The 26,414-nt window shown below is 32.5% G+C and overlaps 1 protein-coding gene across 1 annotated transcript in view; it reads right to left on the bottom strand.

The window, feature by feature from the left end:
• The window catches only part of LOC140449717 (gastric triacylglycerol lipase-like), a 148,399-nt gene that overhangs the window by 111,017 nt on the left and 10,968 nt on the right, over positions 1–26,414 (bottom strand). The window contains exons 2-3 of the mRNA XM_072543037.1: positions 23,074–23,390; positions 13,363–13,603 (exon numbers count right to left, since the gene is read on the bottom strand). Of these exons, the coding sequence (XP_072399138.1) occupies positions 13,363–13,603; positions 23,074–23,390 (558 nt within the window). The remainder of the gene's footprint in view (positions 1–13,362; positions 13,604–23,073; positions 23,391–26,414) is intronic.

Here is a 26,414-nt window from a genome sequence, read left to right as displayed (position 1 = left end):
TTTCTTACAACATAAAGATGTAACCCTAAGAAATACTTATGAATTTTTTAAACTTTTTGAATTTACAGTTTTGTCACAATGGGAAAAAATAATATGTTCCGGTTTACAATAAAGCCACCGGTAAGAAACCGGAAAACATTTTAATAACAACATATATAAAACCGTAAAAGTGGAAAATATTTGCAATAAAACGTTGACTATTTTTTCCTAAACATATTAAAAATCTTGTTAAACAAGAATTATATATTGAACTGCCGCCATCAAATCTTATATTAGAGAGATGGCTCCATCTCAAACGTTGGTAGTATTTATCATCGATAGATTGCATTACTTTCGGCCTCGAAACGCTTCAAGCGAATCGTCATACTAACAGGGTTGCCAGATCAATTATTTTGTACAACACTTTGGCAGATTACAATAAGAATGTTATCGGTTTGAATGAATTTCATCTGGCATGCTGAAACTTATAGAATAATAGATACTGTACTATTCCATCTACAAGTAATATATCTATAAAAAACGTATTTAGTTTTTAAAAACCTATTTACGAGTTTTTAGTTAATTATTTTAGTATTTATAAACAATAGTATTGCTTGCATAACGTATTAGTGGTAATTTTTATATTAGTATAAGCATTAGTTTTTCTTCAGAAGAAATTCAGATTTGTCAACTTGTATTTTAAATCTTGTTTCCCTTAATTTCTCAAAAATCTTCTTAAGATTTACCATATGTTCCTAAACAGAGATTGAAAATGTCCATGTAGACTAGATATATTTCGCCTGTAAGTCTTTTTAGTACGTTCTTCATTACTCTCTGGAATGTTGAGGGTGCATTTTTGAGTCCGAATGGCATTCTCAGGTATTCATAGTGGCCATTTTCAGTTAAATGCAGTCTTCTAAATATCTTCTTCCTTCATTTCAATTTGATGGAATCCGCTGGCTGCATCTGGGTGGAAAAGTATTGGCAGCGACCTAGTTTGTCCAGAATGTCTGTTATATTTGGAATTCGATATAGATCATCGATGGTTTTCTCGTTCACCTTCCTGTAGTCGACAACTATTCGCCATTTAATTTTTCTTGGGGCATCTGGTTTCTTTGGAATGACCCACATTCGGGATGACCAGGGCTAATCAATTGCCCTGGTCATTTGATGATTTCTTGATCGATCATCCTTATGGATGTATGGATACCGATTTGACTTGGTGTAAACCGGAACTTCATCTCTTGTTCGTATATGGTGTTTTATTTGGTTAGTAAATGTTAACTGACTGTCTGAATGATGAAATATGCATGATGCAAACTTCCGGAACTGTCGTCTTCGATGAGATTCTCCTTTTGTATTAAAATGATCGGTTCTTAGGAAAGGATCGACATCTCTTAAATTTATTGGTTGACTTTTGATGGGATCAGTTATTGCTACTTGAATATATTCATCGGTGTTATTGACTAGCTCGATTCAGGCAAGTTTATTATATGCGACGGACAGAGTTTCTCTTAGGATGACACCTTCGACTTCTTGTCTTGGGATGACGATTTTACCTAATGTTTCTTTTACTGGCAATTTGACTTGTATAATTGTTCAGGACTCTGGTGGACTGTATAGAATTGCGTTTTATGTGTGACATAGTAATTAATAGGAAGAATAGAATGCTCTGTAGTAAGTGTAGCTTGGGTAAAATCGAGATTTGCTTTCAGAAGCCTTAAGATTTAGACCATCAAATGTCTTGTGAACTTTGAAAAGATAAAATTTTAAGTTACTATCCGAGTTAAATTCAAGAAAAATTGGAATTTCTACACAATAATCTTCTGAATGATTCTGAAAAATTGATGTAGTAAGTGGTTCATATTTAATATTATTTTTGTAGAATTTATTGGCTATATCAGGATTAAGGAAAGATTTAGTGGCTCTTGTATCCATAAGAAGTTTAAGAGGGGGATTTTGAATTTTGATGTAAGAACGCTCTTTTTTGTCAGCAAAGAAATGCAATTCTACCAAGTTTCTTTTTAAAATCTTAGATAATTTACATCTTCGTCCTCATATTCTTGGATTTTTTGTTTATAGTAAGAGTAATCTGGGTATGTGTCTATATACTTTTGTCATAATTGCTCTTGTTGTTCGATATTAAAAAGCTCTTCTACCGTAAATCGGTGGCTGGTTGTTTGTTGAAAGCGGAAGTTTCTTTCAGATTGGGCTCTATTGCCGGTTTGGCGTGTGAATACGCTTATAGGTGTTGGCTTATATGATTGATATGGATCTGCTTTATAAAAATAATAAAAAAACCTAACAGACCAGATTTCATACTAGTTAATAAACTAAAGAGAACTAAATAAACGAAAAAATCGCAAAGTACAGGGATCTGAAATTCAAATATGAATACAGTGGAGAATAAAAAGTACCCAGACAATACATATTATTCTCTCTACTACTGGAGTCATTCTAAAAAACCTCCTAGAAAACATAAAAAGCTAGGTCTGAATGAACATCTCTACAAGACCATGCAGAAAGTTGAACTACTCTCAACGTCCAGAGGTGTACGAAAATTTTTGGGAGATACTCCAACATACCAAGTCACCTAGGGCTCGATAACACGAAAAGAGTCCCACCAGAGCTCAATCTTTTTGATACCGTAGGTATTTGGGATGAGTGAATTTTCCTCTTAGAGGGAGTGTGAGCCGTATGGCTAAATCTGGGATAATAATGCTCAAAAGCAAATTTAATTCCAAGCACATAGTAAAAGCAATAAACACATACGCAATACCACTTTTCACATACTCATTTGGCGTTATAAAATGGTCGAATACGGAAACTGAAGATCTAATTAGACCAAATAGAACCGTGATAACTAAATACGTATCAACCACCCCAAATCATACATCCAACGCATGACACTACCACGCACACAAGGCGAGAGAAGAACATTGTATTTTCAAAATATCACCCACTACCTACTTAAAGATAAAAAATAGCAAAAAAAACAAAGACAAAAATATATAGAGCAGCAATTAGACCGGTGATAGCATACGGAGCGAAAGTAATATGTCTTACGAAAAAAGGTACATATAAAGAAAATAAAAATATTAATAAAAAGTAAAATATAAAGAAAAAGTAAGAATTATTAGAAGCAAAATGATAAGAATAATCAGCCCAATAAAGCCCGAACAAGGAGAATATAAAAGACTAATAAAGCATGACATAAGAAATAGAAATATAACCGAAGGGGAAGACATAGTGAAATTAAAAAAGACTGAGATGGTTTGGACCAGTTTATGGTGACCAGATGGTTTTGAAACCAGTAATAAACAGACCAAACGAAAGAAATGTTCGCATGTTTTAAATAACATTTTTGACGATTGACCATTTTTCATATATAATTCCCACCAAAATATTTAATAATAACAGATAATTTATTTTTAACTATCAACAAAAATCTAATATATGAATATATGATTGCATGTATAAATTTAATGTTAATCCGATATTCACAGATAGCGCCGCTAAGTACCTATTTGTCGATAAAAATGTTTAGATAATAAATATGTATCATGTTTCATCCACACATATCATTTTTCAACGATATGTGTGAATGAAACTTTATGTTCCTGAAAATACGTAACTTTGTTTATATGGAATAATATATTCCGATTGACACAGCGGAGCAGTAAAATATTATACATAAAGATGTTGTTAAAGATATCTTTGCTTACTTGGTCTACTAGGTATTTGATACAATTACTGTCTACACAACTTGGCAACTCAGCCAATGGATATAATGATAATAACTGTAATTTATGCTAGGGTTTGAAAATATTATAGTCATTATGTAGAAATCTATTAAATTAAGTTAAAAAATTTACCAGAGCTCATGCAGCAGTAGAGCCATCTCTAGGATCAGAAACAAATTAATTGTAGGTGAAGATCAACCTTAAACTATCTTGCAAGTAACTTACTCAAAGATTTAACTACTATCCACAAGGAATCTACGTTCCTGTATTTGGCTGTATACCATATATTAAATTTTTTTTATTAAAATCCTTTGCAAAAGGTATATATTTAAATATATACCTTTTACAAAGGATTTTAATAAAAAAAAAATAATAAAAAAAAAATTATTTAACTACTAGTTTTAATTAGTGTTAGCTGACAATTTTTTTAAGATTAAGATTTTTAAATTTATTTCACAATAAAAACAATAAGTAAAATTGTTTGCCTTTACAATGTCAAAGGGATGTAAGGTCCAGTGACCAACGCATCAGAACCATCGACTGTATAAACTATAGACACGCTCTTTCGTAGCAGACTTAAAGCAATCATAAAATTAAGCATGTGACGTCACGTTAGGGCAATAGGCGGCACTCGGCTTATGATGTATAAATAAAGTAAAATAAAAATAAATTAGATTTTCAAACGTTTTATTGATTTTTAAACTGTGCAGTTTATGTTAGTTTGTTTCGTATTCTGTCTATATTTAAATTATTATTTATTGATTTTGTCCCGCGATGTAGTCTTATTTTACAGTAATTTAAACTTATAATCTTAATTAAATTATTTACATGATTAGATTCTATATTTTAATTAAACATATGTTCATACAAGTTTTGAAAAACTGTTGCTTTAAAATTCCTCATTATTGAAACAGCTAATAAATGCAGAACATATTTTGTAAAGCCGCCGGTCTTTTTTATTTTTCGTATCTCTGATTCGACTAGTCGACGAATTTGAATAACATCATCTGAAGGTTGTGTAAGATACTCTTTTCATGTTGTAGTTTTTAATCAAGCGAACTTTTTTTCAACCTTTTTCGTGCAACGACATACGAGTACTTTAAATATCTTTAAGACTTTTTTTACATCATTAAAGAGAAGAAGAAAAATCTTCATACAGATACCTGTGACTTACTCAGGTAGTGTTGGTTTTCTAATTAACTAACGAAGTTGTGCCAAAACGCGATGTCTAAGGGAGTTAGAACTTTGACACTTCGTCCCGTCACTACTTCGAGACTGTCGGCGTCCAACAGAAAAACCTCTCCTCTGTCACTCCAGACATCAAGATGGAAGAGCTTTCTAGTAAAGTGAAATATCTTCAAGACTGGAAATATACTTAATCGACTGATCAAATATACAATCCTTGTTGCTGGATTTCAATTCAGCTTTAAAATGTTTTGCCAATAAATTCCTACTATTTAAAATGTTGAAGGTAGAATTTAAAACTGCAACTAAAATTTCAGTTGCTTCGCAATCAGTAAAATCTTTGCTGTAATTAGTTTGCCTCGAGTATAGCAGTACTTTAGCAACGCTCAAACTAAATGTTTGGGCCGCTAACTTAACTTTCATTTTTTCCTGTACCATTTCATGTGATCTTAAGAAATTTTAGTAGCCAAATACAATTTATCTTTCATCTGCACCATTACTAAATCGTCGAAATATGACCACTTGATCATATGTTTATTATAATCTAAAATAGTTTTCTGCAGTGCCAACGCATTTCGAATTAACTTTAGCATATGTAGATATGTTCAATATAATAAATACTTAGTCATTAGTAATAGGATGCAAAAGTATGTTTTTAAACTATCCACATTTAAATTCACCCCAAGATTGTTGGCTATTGATATATTTAATGCACAACCATCAAATGTGAGTTTACAAATGATGACTCCTTGTTCATGCTATATTTTCAAACATGTCTGAATTAAATAACGTTTTTGAGAACCGTTGAGGTCATTTATTAGAAAATAGCCAACAGGAAATTTTCATCTACCATTAAAGCAATTTACTAAAAATACAATAGCTTCTTTGGCATCGGGCAACGTGTCGGTATCCACTCTTCAAGCGTGAGGGGATGAGAGAGAACATTCTTGAAAGCTTTTCTAGCATAAATGTATGTCAAGGTGAGTAAAAATTACGTGTAAGTGCACAACTTTTTAATTTTTATGGGCAGGATTTAGACTTAGATTGAACTATTTTCAAAAAAAGACGTCTGTTTTTTGTCTTAAATGTGTAGTTTTTTCACCATATTAAAATGAATGAAAAAAGTCTCTCGTTTTTCTTGTTTAAATGTCATGACGCAGTAAAAGTTTATGGCCTTTCTGTTGACTTCCCCCAGATATTCCAAATAAAAATAGCACCCAGTAATTTTTCAAGTGATTTTTCGGCTTTTTTCATAAGGTAATAAACTATAAACAACTTATAAATTTAATTTAATTATTTATTTCTTATAATGTGAGCGTTACTGTGAGCGTAACATACGGACTAGACCTTAATATTAAGAAACTTAATTGATGGTTGTCAGCCGTGCACATTTAGATCCCGGGGCACTAATGACAGGTAGCGAAGAGATCCAAAGAGTCTACAGATTCTCTTACCTCGGAACTACCCTCAACTCATAATGGGACTACGCTCAAAAGATTAGATCCAGAATTGAAATGGCACGGTCTACATTTATCAAGTTGAGTTCCTTGCTGTGCTGCAGTAATCTCAGTTTGGGAACCAAGATGTGGATAGTGAGGTGCTACATTCTTTCAGTGTTACTATATGGAGTTGAAGCCTGGATACTGATGCAAGCCACAGAAAAGCGGATTAAAGCCTTCGAGATGTGGATCTACAGGAGGATACTAAAAATATCGTATCTGAACCAAGTTACCAACGTTGAGGCCCTACAGCGGACGAGAAAAGAAAAAGAAGTGCTTAATTTAGTGAAACAGTGTAAGCTTAAGTACTTCGAGCACGTGATAAGGAACGAAAAAAAAAATATTGAATTCTTTAACTCGTTGTGCGGGGTAAAGTATTTGACAGGACAGGACCGGAACGCCTAGTGGTTAAAAAACCTCCGACAATGGTTTCGGATGACCTCCGCGGAACTGTTTCGCAGAGAAGTCAACAAAACCATGATAGCCTTGATGATCCCTAATAACCAGGCCGGATAAGGCACTGAAGAAAAGGAAGATTTCTTTTAATAAAAAAATCAAAATATAGTGTTAATTGCTGATGTAGATAAACGACTTAAATTGATTGAATTGGAATTGATTTATACAGTTATATAATTGTTGTTTTATTTACATATTATTGCATACATTGTATGATTGTTTTGTAGCTGGCCAATGTGTTGTATCAAGATCACCAAAATAAACTTATCTTTTTTGTAATTGGCTCAAAAGGATGGAGTTCATTTGATTCATTTTTAGAATCTTCTTCAGTAGCCACTGCTTCTAACTTCTTCAATTGCAACTTATTTATACCAAAAAGTAATACTCGTCATAATTAAATCAATACTCATAAATATGTGTTTACCTGTTGTCTATATTTGGCTTTTTAGTTAATATTCTAAGAGGTTTTTGTGACAAACTATTGTTATAAAAATAAAAAATTGGGAAATCGCTTCTTTTGATGCTTTATTTAAGTACTCCATCCAATTTTAACATCATCGTCTTTAAAATGTGTTAAACAAATTCTTGAATACATTGATGGTTTAAAATATTTTCTTCGTAAGTCACGAGTCTATTGTTTCTTATGTGTAACATTATTAAGGAACCTGAAAACATATTTCCCTAAATAGATGTCATAACAACAAATATTAACATTGTGTTTACATGGATATTTCACACAATACTTACTTGTGAACAGATCTATCGAAATCACGATTATATCTTTGAGAACAATTACATGCAGAATAGGAATGCACCATCGTTGTAATTAAATGGAAAAATACATTAAAATTTAACACAAATGTAAAATTACTACCTGCCAAATACTACCAAACAACCATACGCAATGACAGCAAATGTACATTCGCATTCTTCTTGACATGGTTCCGTAACGCGACGTCATCGATTTGATTTATGTTTGCCTCAAAGCCTAGCAAACACATTATACGTAGCGCCGTGTCTATCTTTATTATAATCTGGTCTTTGATCAAATACAATATTGGCTTGTTTACCAGTGGTATGCGCATATACACAGATACGCGAACATGAATACTAAAAGCGGCACAGATCATAATGGCTGGGCGCTGTTGAAGGCGTAGCTTCTACTAGTATAGGCACTGTCAGGATCGATTTGGTAGATACAAGAGATCATATCACTGCAATCTCTTCGCTTGTTGGATGTTAAGATTGTATGCCAGGGGGTTAGGATGCAAGCGCAACGTGTTTTAATATTGTTCAGAAATTTTTTTGCACTCTTCAGACTGTTAGCACCTGCAGATTTCTATGTAAAGCGTCATTATGGATATACCAAGACTCATTGGCGATTGTTCTTAAAGTTTTAAATTAAAATCTTTGTATTTTCATAACATTGTATTTGATAGCTGATCCCCAGAGCTACGAACCATAAAACAAACGGGTTGTATTAATACTTTGTATATATCAGCAGCTTGTTTTCGATCGATAGGGCTTTGTATAAAATTACTAGTTGTAAGCTTTTCATCCCTATTTATTTGGTTTATGATAATACTTTGTTCAAATTAATGCCTAGATATTGTACGTCATCTTCATCATCTGCAAATGTTGCATTAGGTTATTGTTTGTTAGTAAGTCAGCCGTATATATCAGGTACAGGATCGGTCCGAGCACACTACTCTGAGGTACACCAGATAGGATGGGGTAGAGTTTTGTATAGGCTTTACTATACCTTACTAGATATCTTTTTTTTGTAAGATATGATTTAAGCAGTTTGAATAAATGTTAGGTAGGTTTTTCTTTAACTTATACACAAGTCCTGTGTGCCACACCTCGTTAAAAGCTTGGGAAGCAGCGGCAGTAGGGTATTGCTTGTTTTCGAGACTAGTTCTTATTGTTATATATAATCTGTGAACTTGTTCTTTTGTAGCGTGTTGGTTACGAAATCTAAATTGATGGTCAGGTATAAGAATCTTTTGATTGGCATTGGTTTGATTTTACAATAAAAGTTTTTTAAAAACCCTAAAAATAACTGGGAGTATGAGCTGGAGTTGACATCTTTTGAATCTTCACAAGGTTTTTAAATGAGTTTAATCTATGTTACTTTTCATTGTAGAAGGAGGTATTGCAGATTTAATATTGCACTGAAGATTATAGCGATTATTCCGGCGCCTTATTGGGGTGCATTTGATTCTTTATTATTTGTTTCACTTCTTTATTGTTAAATTGGGAGATTGGTATTTCCATTTGACGGAGCGTCAAGAAAAGAATAAAGTGGTTCTTGTTGTTCTAGAGGTACTACTCTGGTAAATGGACTAAATATTTTCGAAAGACGTTACTTTTGGCATTTTTTAAAGGAGGTATGGCGTCTTGTAACCCTTTTACATTTCTCGTCACTCTCATAAAGAATAGTTTATTTTTAAACAGCGCGGCGTCAGATTTTCTAAATAAGTTTGGCTCTCCCTGTTTTTTTTTCTTGTAACAGTTTTTTAAGTCTTCTGGTAATTCTGTTTGGATTCGCTTTGTCAATAGGTACATGTATGTTTTGTCACTTTCACAAGTTTTTTTTCTCTTCAATAATTAAGCTTTATGCACTCAAAGAACAACTTATGCTTTCCTTCCATATTGTTTGTTCATAAGTAGCACGCCATCCCGCCTTTTGTATGGAAGTAGTTAGATATTGTACAGAGTTTTCAATTTGTATTTCTCGGCTCTGATAATTATTGCAAAATACTAGCATTAATATGTTTCTAACTAGGTGTCTTCATTGGGTTTCATCATCACTGTAGCCGTGCCATGGGATTATGGCTTACGCCGGTTCGTGTAATAGTCAAATTCTTTTATCCAAACATGTCTTGACGTGGTATTCTCAGTGTGTGTCCGATCCATTATAGGAGGAGTGATTTGATATATTTGACCATGTTTTCTCCCTTAAGTTCGCTTTTAATTTTCATGTACGCTTTAAGTCTTTTTTCACTTTCTTTTGTTTTCTTGGGACCCAGTGTTGCTCTCATTTGTTTTTCAAATTTTAGTAAGCTGTCTTCCTATTTTTTATTTATTGGTTTGTACATGATTTATAGACATACATACACAATAAAATATTGAACTATATCAGGCAATATAAAAGAATACACGATAGATCGATAAAAATAACATTAGATGTAAAATTAGTAAATTACCCTGTCATTAAAGTACATATGTCCACAACAGATGACTCAGATGAAGACATTGACGACATTTATAACAACGTAGAAAATATGTTGAATACAATCCCACTTAAAGAGCCAGTATAGATTATTGAAAGCTTTAATACCAAGGTGTGAATAACTCAAAATGAACCATATTTGAGAGATATTATTGGGTCATTTGGTTTGGGTATTAGAAACAACAGAGGAGAACTTATTCTACAATTTCGCAGTGAAAACAATCTAGTCATAACAAATACACTTTACAAACACCATCCAAAAACGCTCTCAACATGGACTAGTCCAAATAAAGGAAACAGAAATCAAATCGACTACATACTCGTGCGGAAAAATGGAAAACTATAATCTTCTTCTTCTTGTGCCACTCCTACCGGAGATTGTAAATTATCAAGGCTATCCTGACCTTGTTTACAGCTGACCTAAAGAGTTCATTAGTGGTACAGCCAAACCACCCTCTTAAATTACGCAACCATGACATTCTTCTACGGCCTGGATTCCGTTTTCCTTCTATTTTTCTTTGCATTATATTTTAAAGCAATGCGTATTTATGTCCTCTCATTAGGTGACCCAAATATTCGAGTTTTCTTCGTTTAATCGTTGACAAAATTTCTGAGTCTTTTCCTATCCTTCGAATTACTTCAAAGTTTGTAACTCTTTCAACCCAACTTATCTTCAGCATTCGACGGTAGCACCACATCTCAAAACTTTTAATATTTTTTATACTGTTCTGCTTGAGAGTCCAGGCCTCTACACCGTATAATAGCATGTTAAATACGTAGCCCCTTAGCATTCTTAATCGGAGAGGGATGCTTATATCTCTGTTGCAGAAGAATTTCCTCATATTTATGAAAGTGACCCTGGCAATTTCGATACGTCTTTTTATTTCATTGTTTTGGTCTCCAGTTTCGTTTATTGAAGTACCCAAGTATTTGTAACTATGTAAACTATGTAAACTATATTAAACTGTATTAAATGTAAAAGCTATTCCTGGAGAATACTGTGGATCAGATCATAAACTGCTAAATATTAACTTTAGGCTCAAACTAAACACAACTGCAAAAATACATTGAAAAAACAGCTAAGGGTAAATAATACAGAAGCATTTCAGATGAAACTTATACACAAAGAAAAACCACAAATAATAAAAGACATAAATAAAACGTGGAATGGAATAAAAACCTAAATACATTTAGCGACAAAATAAAGCATACCTGGTAAAACCCAAAAAACAAATATCAATGTCAGGGGAAACCTTAGAATTAGTGGAAAAAAGAAGATTTATGCTACGTCATACATCATATGAGCTAATGAATGGTGGGGCACCCTCATGTCCTGGAGTTCGGTCCTGGAATCGGTCCTGAAGGCGAATGAACCAAATATTTTGTCAAGCATAAAATGGGAAAGCATAAGTGGGGCAAACATCGCATTAAAGATCCACAGCGCTACACCCTAGTCTATAAATCATGGTAATCGTTAATACTAAAATATACTACTACTATTAAGTAAACCTGTTAGCCAACTTATTCCGGTCTATACTAATATGCTGTCTACACTTCTCCGGGAATATCATCCGCTTCAACTGCTTTTTCTTTTTTTATATTTTGAAGTGGTTAAAATAATTTCCTGTTTGTTGTTTTGGTGGCCATTGCTGTTTATGTTGCTGCTAGCTCAACTGGGTTTCTGCCAAATTCTTCATTTATTAAATTGTCAAAATTTTTTTTCCATATCTTTTTAACATATTTTTCATGAATTAGTATTTTCTTATATTATTATCAAACACGGAAACTTTAAGAAAGATAAAAAAGAAATACTCAACACTATAACAAAAAGAAAAATGAGCTACTTTGGTCAATTACTAAGAAACGAAAAATGGTTAATGCGATTGGTTCTTTGAGGAAAAGTGGAAGGAAAAAGAGGACCGGGAAGAGGACGCACGTCGTGGTTCAAAAATTTAAAGCAGTGGACTGGAAAAAAACAATAGAACTCTTCAGAACTGCTGCAAACATATTAAAATGAGCCGTGATGATCCCAATGTCTTTAAAGGATAAGCACACGAAGCAGAAAAAGTATTTCATTATTTTAAACTCGGATATAATTTTATAATCTGATTAACATTTTTTGCTTTTTTTCATTTCTAGTACTAAAGATTTGTCTACGCTTCTGCTTTACCTTTTGCTACGACTGAGCTTTCTTTTTTATCACGGGTTATTTAATTTTTGTACCTCTTATTTTTTCTTAAACTTCGTTTGACCATCACCAGGTCTCTTTTTTCCCAAAATTTTTTCCTGACTTTTTTTAAGTATTTTAATAGCAGTATATCTAATGATACTTATCATCCTCCTTCAAATTGTATTAGGACTTCCTTTTAGGTTCCAACATATTTTTTCTACTACTATTAGTAAGTAGTAAAGTAGTATCAGGAGTCGAACAGAAATTTGACGATTATGTACCGAACAATAATGGAGAATTAATGATAAACATGTGCGACTTCAATGAACTACGCATAAATATTATCTTCTATCATCATAAAACTTAGTACAAATTTACAGTAAAAAATAAACAAAACCACAAATTAACAATCAATTATATAGAAATTAACAAATGCATTCATCCACTACAAGTTTTGGATGTCAGAAGACTAAACTCAGATTATATCGGTACTGACCATTCGCTGCTTTCAGGAAAAATCAGAGGAAAATTCAGATCCCAAAATCAAAAAATCAAAGTATTGCCAATAACGAAGAAAGACGGACTTGATCTTAGTTGGGAAAAACTAAAGAGAAGCATTAAAGATGCGGCGTTTAAAGCTCTTGGCACAAGGACAGTTCATAGTAACAGTAGGAAAAACCACATGGTTTTGTCCAGAAATTTAACAAAAATGTAAAGATAAGAAACAAGACGAATTATAAATATCGATATCCAGTCTCAGTTCAGTACAAGAATTTATAAAAATAATATGACCAATTGGACAAACTTCGTTTACAATACAACATAAAAAACAAATAAGCTGTGTCCTATCTTCATTTGAAAAGGGATAATACCACTTTCAGTATAAAAAAGGATTGAATCCATTTTACATGTATGTTTAAAGCAGAAAGGAACAAGAATTTATTAAAATATTCTCAGCCAACAACCTTGGAATACACAACAACATAAAATGCAAATGAGCTGTGTTATAAATCTGTGCTATCAATAATTTTCAAACAGAGTATAAAAAAAATAAGTAAAAAATATATTATGGCTATAATATAAAATAAGTCATACCTCGATCATTTCCACAGCGTAAATAAACGCTTTGGCAAAAATATTGTCAACAATTATTTTGATACTCGGAGCATACGCCACGCCCATTTTAATTTTATCGTTATATTCAGGTTTCATTGCAAGTAAAATGAAGATACAAGTATTACCTTGAGAATGTCCAATAAGGAAAGGTTTTTGTTTTGTTTTCTTTAGTACGAAGTCTATGTTTGTAGCCAGATCATGGATAGCTATTTCATGGAATCTAAAAATATATTAAAGCATACTATTAATGGTTATGTTTAATAATATTTCTTCTATAAATTACTATTAGGTAGACCTAATAATTAACTTTTACATTGTATTATCCATGTTTAATGCTTTTTCTCTTAGTGCACCTAATTTTTGGTTATTTTAGATTATTATTAGAATTATCTATTTAGAATAAAAAGACGAATCCTCGTAAATAAAATCAACAGACTGCGGTTCGACGTTGATGCAGGTGAACGTAAAATAATTGTTAGCGATGTTTAGATGGGTAGGATGAAGAAACTTCTTTAGTCAATACTCAAAGACCATGACGGAGCCCGATCAATACACGGCCCAGACGAGATATGGGACGGAAGCGGTCGATAAATACTCGTGCGCAGCTGAAAAGAGCGATCAGTACTCAGAGACCTAGGTAGAAATTCTTACAAGATCAATACTCGATCGAACTCAGTTCTTGACATTGTTTACGGCATCACATCAATGGTGATGGTAGATGGTGTCATCGTTACACAATGCAAATTAGTTTCTTGATATCCTTATATTTTCTTCCCTTTAATTCTTATAAAAATAATTGTGTCATCTTTTTTCTTATTTTAAAAACATTTATTTTCTTTATATTCTGAATAATATTTTCTCCACTGTCGGATTGTTATGATTAATTAAAGCGCTCTACACGTATACCACTTCTGTACATATTTAACATTTCCCTCCATAGATTGGTACATAATTCTATATAGGGTAACTTGAGGAGAGTTGGTGAACCGTGTGATACGGCAAGTCGACCTTTTTCCTATAATATTCGGCGGAGATCGTTCTCGGTGACGAAGTATGGTGCTTTAGTATAGACATAGACTATATGTAGACGTAATGGCTTTTAAATTAGCTGAACAGTTAAAAATCAAGCATAATTTTAATAAAACAACATAAGTGACAGCCACCAATTGGTTTCCTTTTTTTAAATTGCAATTCAGACCTTTTAATAAGAAAATTCGAGGTTACTTCCCAAGCTTGTGCTCAACATATGAACAAGGAAAATGTCACAAGGTACTTTGATTTGGTACAAGATATTTTAGAAAAAAATAACCTTAATAAACCTGCTCATGTTTATAATATTGACGAGACTGGAATTCAGTTAAATAATAAACGCAGCTATGTTGTGGTCCCAAAGGGCTCTAAAAGGGTGTCAAATGTTACATCAGGGAAAAAAAGAGAAAATATCGGTTTTTGCTTGTTGCAATAGAGAAGGTAGGTTTCTTTCACCTGCTTGTATTTTCAAAGGTAAGAATAGAAATCCTGAGTACAAAAAACCGTATGCCTCCTGGATCTGTACTCTATATGTCGCAAAAGTCAACTTATGTGACCGGTAAAATTTTCTTTTTTTAGCTAACAAATCATTTTCTTCCAAGACAACCATCAGGGACAGTATTACTCATATCATTCCAGACTATGCGCTTTTCGTAAATGTTCAGTAGCAGTTGAATAATCCTCAACCAGACCCGTCTCATCAAGTGCCTACCAGAACGGTTGCTAATATTCCCCAACCAGCCCTTCTGATTAGGCACCTAACAGAAAGGCAGCAAATAATTCACAAGCTTCTTCTAATCGGGCACCTACTAAAAATGTTCTCCTGGGTCTGGACCCAAGACTTACAGTGATCATCTAGTTTCAACTAACTCAAATGATGGCATTCAGCATCATCATCATTAACTTGTATGCGTCCACTGCTGGACATACGTCTCCCTCAGTTCTTTCACTTGTGCGGCTTGCATTCAGTTATTGTTCACGCTTTAGGTCGTCAGTCCATCTAGTTGGTGGGCGTCCTCTACTCCGTATTGCTTCTTGTCGTGTCTGGTCTTGTCACAGTGCCCTTTAATATCTCGTATGTCGCTATACGTTCGTTATTAATGAAGATACTTTGTAGTACCCTTTTGGTAGTCACCTTGTTGTTTTTTCTATCTGAATATATTCGTTATATCCCCCCTTTCATTGCTATGTCGCATGTTAGGATTGGATCTGTTGTTTATTTTGTACTCAGCCTTCTTTAAGTCAATAAATCAAAATTTGTCTTATGATAAATCTTTTTTTATCCATAGTGCCCTATGATATCCCGTATATCGGTATACGTTCAATAATAATGAGATACTGTATAGTACCCCTTAAGTAGTTGCCTTGTTTGTTTTTTTATCTAAATGTATTTGTTATTTTCTCCCCTTTCATTTGATATGTCGCATGTTAGGATTCGCTCAGTTGTTTATTTTGTACTTAGCCAGAGACCTTCTTTAAGTCAATAAATCAAAATTTATTGTATGGTAAATCTATGTTAATCCATAGTGTCCTATGATATCCTGTATATCGCTATACGTTCATTAATAATGAAGATACTGTGTAGTGCCCCGTTAGTAGTTGCCTTGTTGATTTTTTTCTATCTGAATATATTCGTTATATCCGCCTCTTTCATTTGCTATACTTTATGTTAGGATTCGATCAGTTGTTTGTTTTGTACTTAGTCAGAGGCCTTCTTTAAGTAAATAAATCAAAATTTTTTTATAGTTCATCTATTTTTATCCATAGTGCCCTATGATATCCCGTATATCGCTATACGTGCATTAATAATGAAGATTCTGTGTAGTGCCCCTTTAGTATTTGCCTTGTTTGTTTTTTCTATCTAAATATATTCGTTATTTGCTCCTCTTTTATTTGCCATGTCGCATGTGAGGATTCGTTAAGTTTTTTTTATTTTTTACTCAGCCAAACGCCTTATTTAAGTCAATAAATCAAAATTTGTCTTTTAGTTAAACTAGTTTTATCCACAGTGTAGCATTTGCAAATTCTTTGGTGTATATTGCAATCCCCAGTCCAGTTCTGTCCCCAGTTTTCAAACCCCTATAATTATACTAATTGTTCCGTTCGGCGCCGAAACTGTGACGTGACGGGACTGATGTGTTTGAATCGACCTTTAGACCGTAATTTATAGATTGTACGTGTCTATCACACTGAAAGTCGAGTCAGCACTTTCAACCGTAATTCCAGGAAGATATCGCGAATAAACCATTAGTGGAAGCCCAGGTAGACTTTTTGAGATATTACAGACCGTACTTACAGTCACATAACAATATAAACAATTAGAATAAATTTATATTTATATTTGAAAAGCTGAGAAGTTTTTCACGAATTTAAACGAAAAAACGTTATTTTGGGACAACTGGATACAAAGTAGAGCCTTTTTATTAACTTACCCCAACTTACCCGACTAACTAGAATAACTGTAGTAAATTACCAGACAAAAAGAAGATAAGAAAAGAGGATACACAAAAGAAAAAACGAAACCACCTAAATGAGGAACGATGCCATTAACCAATGTAAACTCATTGTTTAGGTTTTACGATTAAAAATTTATTTTTAATCGTAATCGTAATTTATTTTAAGATTATTGCTTTTTCATTTTTTTTTTAATCTGAAAACTATTAGTGACCAAAATAAAGTTCGACATGCTTTTTTTTTATTTGAAACTGCTTCAACTACATGGGCTATTAGCAATGGTCGATTTTACATATAACATAAATATAAAAAACAAAGAATACAATTAGATTTTGTTAATTAGTCCTAAGGAAACCAAATAAAGTATGATACGATTGTGGTCACTATGTTCACGTAGAATGTCTTTTATTGTTGTAGGTAACTGTTCATGTTGTCTTTCAATTGCATACAACGGACAATACTAATAAGTGATGTACTGTTAGATCACTATCACACGCGTTACACAAAGGTTTGAGTTGCTTCTGTAGTAGGAAATCATGTGTGATTTTGGTGTGTCCTAATCGTAGTCTGAAGATGAAGTTTTTACGATTGTGACACGAATTTCCTTTGCAATGTGTTTCTTGCAAACATAGGATGGATGGATGAAATTTATTTATAAGAATTCTAAAATCTTCTAAATGGGTATGGTACTTGTTTAGGTTTCATTGAATAATAGAATTGAAAATAGTTTAATTAATAAGTCTCCTGAGAGGAATCGCTAGGATCATCGGTAGAAATATTGCTCAAAATTTGTTCTGTAATTTTGTTTATAGTTCTAGAACCTAGGATTTAAGATATCTTGGACTTAACATAGGATGTATTTTCTTTAGAAAGTCTATCAATCCTTCGATATTCTCCAAGTAAGTTCTGGCGACACTGAGAGCATCTGAAGAAACATGCGCATTTTTAAAGAAGTCAATAAGTTCTTCCTGTGTTAAGTATCCATTGTTAAAGTTTTTTTTTAAGAATTGACTGATGCATTTAGTAAGATCTTCTACTAGGTTTTTGTTGTTTTATTGTTGAGTTTTTGGTTTTTTGCTTCGTGGCTTTGGTCCAGCGACGTTAAGCATTTTCGTTATCTCTTATTGGGGGGATATTATTTCAGATACGTTTTGTTTAGGGTGCTGGGATAAGGATGTATCTTGATCTAAGGTATCCATTTGGGTCTCATTGGGTAGGTTGCATTTTATCGGAGTATGCCTATTTTATTGAGGGGTAATAATTTATCTAGGCGTTTCAGCCTCAGTAAGAGACGATTGTGTAGAGGAATTTATCGACAAGGGAGCTGATTGTTGTATTGTAGTTTCAGTCTCGGTAGGAGAGGATTGTGCAGAAGAAATTGTCGAAAGGGGAGTTGATTGGTGTACTTCCCATAGAGAGTTTAGATAAACAGTATTTTGGGTGTTGTTTGAAGGAGTCTGATTATTTTTATTAGGACACTGACATGCAAAATGTCCTTGCTGCTTACATAAGTAGCAAGACTGCTTTTCGATGGAAAAGAAAATTCGATAGTTATGATCCTCATGGTTAATTAACATAGAATCGGGTAATTTGAATTTGTCTAAGTTAGTTGGCGCCGTAAAAGTGTATCGTCGGAAACTCAAGATATGCTTGAATGCTGGATTTGAAGTCCCTATCCCGAGAAAGTCAATTGGAGTTAGTAGATGTATACCTAAGTTTTTCAGTTGTTCTTCTATAATGCTGTGCGAAATACTTAGACATACGTAGTATGAAATAATCAATCGTTCATTTGGAGTTATTAGTCTTCGGGCTTGAATATGGTCGAACGAGAATATCGACATGCTTTTGTGATAAGGGTACTTCCCGTTAAGATAGGCAAAATGCCTCAACGTACGGAATTCAAGTTTTTTATTTTTATACGTTCTATGTGAATAAAAATAAGGTTCCGCGTGATTTCAGTCTGACACCATTTTTGTTTTTGGCATTGGAAAAAACAAAGAAGAACGTCTTTTACAATTTGTGAACATGGACTAGTCCAAATAAAGAGCATAAAAATCAAATCGGCTACATACTCGTACAAAAAGATGAAAAACTTCAGCAATAAATTTAAAAGCTATACCTGGAGCAACCATATACAAAACCCTTATACAACCAGTGTTGACATATGGGTCGGAGACATGGACCATTTCCAAGGCAGATGAAAATCTCCTGCTTATATTTGAACGAAGGATCCTAAGAAGAATATTTGGTGGCATCTGTGAAAATGGTGTTTGGAAAAGGAGGTACAACTACGAGATATATCACTGATATAAACACATATTGGTGGTAAAAACGTAGTATCCTTTATAAAAATAGGAAGACTAAGTTGGGCAGGACATCTGGCAAGATCACAGCAGAACAACCCTCCTAGAAGAATCCTTATGTCACAACCTGTGGGAAGTAGAAGTATGGGTAGACCAAAACTCAGATGGAGGGATGGTGTAGATGAGGATGGTAGACAAATAGGCGCAGCAAACTGGCAACAGTTGGCAATGGATAGAACTGATTGGCGTAATAGACTTGGGAAGGTCGAGGCTCTTTTATAGGACTATAGCACCAATGATGATGATGATACCTGGAGCATACTGTGGATCAGATCATAAACTAGTAAAAATGAACTGCAGGCTCAAACTACATACAACTAGACAAATGCATCAGACAAAACAGCTAAGGGTAAATAATTCAGAAGAATTCCAGATGACACTGATAAACAAAAAAAGACTACAAATATTAGAAGACATAAATAAAACATGGAATGGAATAAACAGCTGAATATCTTCAGCAAAAAAGAGTGCACACCACGTAAAATCCAAAAGAACAAATATTGGATGTCAGGGGACACCTTATGATTAGTGGAGAAAAAAGAAGGGTGATGCTACAACATTCCACAAAAACATAAAGTTACACTCAAGACATAGCGCATACTAAAATAAATGTGGACCAGAGATAAAAGCAACCATATAAATAACTTGAGTCGAAAACTCGAGCAACATGCAAAACCGACATGAAAGTCATAAACTATTTAAAGAAGTTAAATATTTGGCCCGAGAGTTTAAGCCACAACTTCAAGCGATTCAAGATCATAATGGAGAAGTAAAAACCGTAATAGAGAGCATTGCAGGGACATGGAAAAATTACTGCTCAGCCCAATTACTGTGCATATAAAAGACAGCCTATTAAAAAAAGTAAAAACCGAGGGTGTCTCATTTAGTTCGGTCACTTAGCTAGAATAACAGGAACTACGAAACTATTGGTAGTGGCAGGAAAGGTAGAAGGTCGAAGACCGAGAGGAAGGTCTCCAAAACGATCGGAAGACCAAATAGAGACGATAGTGGAAACATTCCTACATAAAGCCATATATTGGATACAAGATTGCAGCCAATAGAGACAGCAATCTAATAATATTCAGAGTGCCACTACGCCCTGATAAGGGCTCAAATAATGAGGACGAGGAGGAGGAGTGTATATAACTTAAAAATGCATTTTATTGAAAAAAGTGTATGACTTTTTTTGGGACGTGGTTGCAGGTCCAATGGATTTATTTTGTTTATTTAATGAAAAAGAATACTTTTGATCTTTTTTCAGATTTTTCCTTATAGGAAAATCTGAAAAACTGTTTTTTGGGGGCTCTAGGGGGTTTTCTCCATGTTATAGATTTCAAAATAGATTCAATTCGGTTTTTTACAAGTTAATATATTTTAAGGATTTTGAGGGGTTCTTCAAATGTTTTAGGATCGATACAATCTAAATGAATGTTCTTTTTATTTACGATTTATGTAATTAAAAAATAAGACAGTGCAATTTTTGCCGTTTTTTTGTTTTTATTTATTTATCTTTTTTTGGGTAGGTTCCAATCAATTTCAGAATTTTAATAAATTCACCCGCATAGTTGAGGCTCTTACAAATCTGTTCTATTTTTGATAGACCGTTAGGTTGAATATTTTTAGCCTAAAAATACATTTTTATAAGGGGTTTATAACTTTTATTGGAGATGACTGCATGCCTAATTTTGTGTATTTGATCAAAAACTATATATCTGATTTTTTAAAATTTTTGCGTAAGGTGCAAGATCCCAAAAACGCGAAAAACTGTTTTTTAGTGATTTTAAAAAAACATGTATTTTGAAATTTAAAAATATTATAAACGTTCTCACAGATCTAATAAGTCACTCCATTATTGAAGTTATACTTCTCTACGCGCGCTCCACGTTTTAAAATTTGTATGGAAGTAAATCTGTGAAATCATTACATATGTAAGATAATGAGTAAGAGAGAGACAGAAGATATATTTTCTCTCTCTTAATCTCTCGAATATAAAAATGTTCCTTTTGTATATATAATGGAATATTATATATATTATATAAAGATATATATATATACATATAATATTATACATATAATAAAATATTTATTAATATTATTATTTATGTGATATGTTTTGTATTATTTAATAAATGTTCATAATTATATTGTATTATATTTGTATTTCAAAATAATAATCTCAATAAATCACTGTCTGATCCAGTGTCATGTCCTCGGTAGTATAGTAGTCAGTAGCCCCGCCTGTCACGCGGGAGACCGGGGTTCGATTCCCAGTCGGGGAGGACTTTTTTATTAATATTATTACATTATTGTCATTTTTAAATACTTATGGATATTGCATTTTAATTTGTATTGTATTATTATATGGAATTATGTTGCACTGTATTGTAGTGAATTTTTTTTATGTATATTATTGTCATTTTTAAATACTTATAAATATTGCAGTTTAATTTGTATTGTATTATTATATTAATAACAAAATAAACAATGAATTTTACTGCAGAGTATGTGTAAAAAAATTTTGCATTCAACTCCTTTCATAGATATATGAAAATAAAAATATACATTTTCATCAAAATATTGATTCAATCCTTCATTGCTAGTTGTTATTAATTCTGTTTCTCTTTCTGCTATGTCTTACCTATAGAATTACATATGTAATGATTGTGCAGATTGACTCCCAAATAAATTTGTAACGGCGAATGCGTGTATAGAAGTGTAACTTCCACCGACAGTCCCACTGGACTGCCACACCCGTTTTTATTAATGTTTACTCATGAGTATCAATCCACTTCATAGTCATATTAAATTTACAGTACAAACAGAACAAAATCAATCAATACATTTTTTTGGTTTAAAAATTATCAGACTTAAAAACAAACATGAGTTCTCCGTATTTCATAAACCTACCCATACGTACATGACTATACACAATTCATAATCACATCATACACAACATAAACTGGCAGCCTATCATAGCATGTTACGTAGATTAACAGAAATTTCAATGTCAAAATACATTTTTGAGGCAGAATTAAATATCATTAAGCAAATAGCAGTAAACAATGGGTACAACTAACAAACAATATATAACATTTAAAATCAAAAACTACACAAGAAAGCCCTGAAATTAGTATTTCCACCACCAGAGAAAAAACTTAGAGTACCTTCTGCTCGATTACATATACAGGCAAAATATCAACAAAAATAGCCAAACAAATAAAAAAAAAAGAATACACCAGCTTTTAGAACAGACAACAACTCAAGTAACTATGTATATTAAAAAAAAGCCAAAATAGAAAGCACGTACACAGTGGTGTATACAAACTTAAATGTAGTGACTGTCCAAAAACCATTCTTTTAATGATGAATTTCTAATTCTTCACATCCAAAACAAAAGCCTTAAGCTATTTTTATTAGAAACCACATAGAAAACACAGACATAATCCTGAATGACCAACTTGAGGCAAACAGTTCTCACCTCGTCAACCTATTTCGTTAAAAACTATAAAGTGTAAACACATACCAAAAATAGATCACATGAAAAAGGCACTCTACCGAAACATCTGTAGTGATAAGATTTTATAATAAATTTTGTGGAATTTTTGAAAACAAAGCTTTCGGTGTTTTATTGTTATATAAAATGAATTTCCATCAAGTAACGGTCGAATCCATCACTGATCTAATAAGTCATAATTATTTGAAAAAAAATTTTATATTTAAATACTTTGAGTGACAACTGTTTTTTAATGTACAATAGCAAAACATAAAGAAGGCTAGAAACAAATAGGTATACTTTTGGAAAATAGATAACAAAATAAAAAAAACACTTTTCTACTTTACTTACGAGAATTTCCAATATTGTCGATCTTTGTTTATATTGTAGAACCTATGTCTCTGAGATTTCCAGCATCCCCTACTGTTTAATAGCCAGACATCGTAACCACTATCTGCCAGTAAGTAGGCTAATGCTTTTCCTGGGCCCTGGAGTAGAAACATATCTACGCTTCCCCCCATGCCATGTATCAATAAAACTGGGCTTCGGTTCGTACTGTTGGTTGAACTTTTACCATATGGTATTCTAAAGATGGTTAGATAGTAGTGGTCCTTCGTTCTTACTTGATATTGCTCCAACGGATATCCATCGTGTGCTACTTTTTGTTCCTAGATTTAAAATTTATTATCAATAAATCAATATGTATCCTTCTATTCTGTACCGCGCTACGTTTAAGCAAAGTCGATTGAACACACACCTCTATTTTTTTACCGAATAATACAAAAAATAATTAATGAAAATCACTTAAGGGACTATTACCGTCTAGAACGCTAAAAAATGACACATTTTCAACATTTTTTTGTATCTTATCTATTATATATGACAATTAAACTTTTTTTATATTATTACACAACTATTGAAAATTACAAAAATATTTTTTCCTTTTTTTTATTCTTCTTGTATTTTAAAAATGGCGCCAATACTTTTTGTGCAAAAATTACTGCTTAATGGCAGACAGTTAATATCTGACATAGCAAATCTGTAATATAAAATTGAACAAGAGTTTTAAAAAGCGAGTGCCCTTAAGTGATTGTTTACCAGCAATATTAAAAATTCTTAAATAGAAACAAAATGGTGTACATTTGAAATTATTTACAAAACTAAACATTTATACAGCTAAACACATTTTTCGACTTTTTTCAGGCACGAAAATTTTATTAATATTTATTTTGGTCAAATTATTGTGGTAAACTTCTTTAAAAGAAAACAAAGACAAACTATTTAATTATTTATTATATTATATTAAACTCTTATATTAAACTATTTAAATGCTCTAGCTCAAAATGCTCTAAAGGACATTGATTAAGTGAATCATCACAATATTAAACCAAAAGTCTTACACTAATATGTTAAATATAAATAACTTGTGTTGTAGCAAAATACTGGGGTGTGTAGGAGGAGAGAGGTATAAGAAGAGTGGTCTATATATTTGGGATAAAATAGATAAAAATTAAGTAAAGAAGTATGAAAAAAAAAAATATTGAACGGAATGGGGCTAGGCTAGCAATGTAGGCAGGAGAATGACCACTAGAAACTCAAGGATGGATACGGCCAATTTGCATGCCTTTTAAAGACAGTAAATCAGGAAAATATGTATGATGGATAGAAAAGAAGATAAGAAAAATGAATAGATATAATGAAAATTAACAAAGAAAACAAATTGAGGGCGCCAGAAGAGGGATACTACTCTAAAAAGAGGAACGGTCACTCTTCCAGGTATCGTATACTGCTAATAATAATTAAAGTTGATGTAATAAACAAAAATGCTGTAAATGTAAAAAGGTAAGGAAATATTAATAAAAAATTATATGCAAAACAAATTCAAGTTTATTAAATATAACTTCTTAGATTTTGACAATCTCTAAGTTACCAAAAAGTATATGAAAATTTCACAATACAATATTTTAAAAAAAGAATGTTGAAAACAACTATAATAAAAAGTTGAAAACTACACAGAATAACTCTGATATAGAGTGTACAACCTACATCTAGGTTAAAAAACAACCTTAAACAAAATAATGCTAACGTTGGAAGAACGTATAGCCACGTAAATATATCATACTAACCTACAATATGACCAACAATATTGTTAAACACCTCTAAATTCAAATATAATAAATAAGTAATATATAAATGGGAACAAGCCAAGTTAAACAATTGAAACGGTCTATTATCCTGAAGGGATAATAACCGGAGTTAATAACGCAAGATGAAATATAAAAAAAATTAGTTAAGTAAACACATAATGAAATAATTAAAGTTAATAATGAAATAAATGGTTAATACAAAAAAACAATGGAAGATAATCTCTGGGTAGAATTTGAGCTCAAACTTACCGATACCTTATACCAAGGGGAGTTATATTAATTAATATATATATATATATATATATGTTATAAAAAAAAACTATAACTGGTGAAACAAGATATATATATATATATATATATATATATATATATATATATATATATATATATATATATATATATATATATATATATATATATATATATATATATATATAGTTCTGAATCAAAAACCAACTGTCCTCCTAGGTGAAACAGTTGTCTGGAAGGATACTCCCGAATGGCTTCGGTGTCCCAGCGAAGTCCTCCTTGAGGTCCGAAATTAGCACGGAGCTGGTGCTAATTGGCTCAGTTCCAATGATTACGGTCCTGCCCTACCTCTAGGTGCAGGCTGGAGAAAAAAAAATGAGGGTGGAGTAGACAATACCGGCTTGTCCCAATGACCCTGATTCTAATAGAGTTGAAGTGGTACTCTCCCTCGGATGTTCTGAGGGAAATTTATAATTCCATGGTAGGTGGCTGAAAACAATTCCCCGTTACTTCTAATCTCAACATTGATGAAAAAGAAATCAAAGAAGAAGTGAGGAAAGTTTCTTTCAGCATAAGAAACCGGAGCAAAAAGATAATTATAGTAGATAAAAAAAACCCATCCAATCGGATGTAGCGTGACCTTGCTTCACATAGAGTAAAAATATAATGGCCTTGAACAAAATACTATATTAAAATATGAAGTAATTAATCTGAATAATAGGATATAGATAAAATACTCTAATGTTCATTAAAATATCTGTGGAAATTGTAATAGATGTTAGAGATTTACGAAAAATTCAGAAAAATTATTAAAATTCAGAATTTTAATCAGATTCATGCCGGAATGATTGTAAGCGGCCATACTATACTTGAATTCGTGACCCAAGGCCATTCTGAATACCTTAAGGATGTGGGAGGTGAGAACAAAAGTTAGTTTTTATAATATAAAAAAATTATTATTTACCAGATAGCTACTTAATTCCGTGCTAGAAATCTCACTTCAGCTTCCCGAGTTTCCGAAAACACCGTCAATTAAATTGTTATGGTTATACTTAGAATATTTAACTTCTTGAAGTGAAGGAAATTCTATGCATTAATTGGATTTTCTTTCGCTAACTACCACCTATGTACCACTTCAAACTCTCGATCAAAAGTGAATTTTAATTCACAGTTAATTAACCAAGAAGAGCCAATTTCCACTTCCCCTAATCTCCTGTCATCTCTTTGGTTCGCAATGGTACCAAATTAGATCAGAGTGACAACTTAAATTATTAAAAATACACACTTAATGGGCAA

The sequence above is a fragment of the Diabrotica undecimpunctata genome, chromosome 9 (assembly GCF_040954645.1).
Source record: "Diabrotica undecimpunctata isolate CICGRU chromosome 9, icDiaUnde3, whole genome shotgun sequence".
In the NCBI taxonomy this organism is placed as follows: Eukaryota; Metazoa; Arthropoda; class Insecta; order Coleoptera; family Chrysomelidae; genus Diabrotica; species Diabrotica undecimpunctata.
The sequence above is the reverse complement of the archived record's forward strand: the minus strand, read 5'-3'. Positions and strand labels throughout refer to the sequence as shown.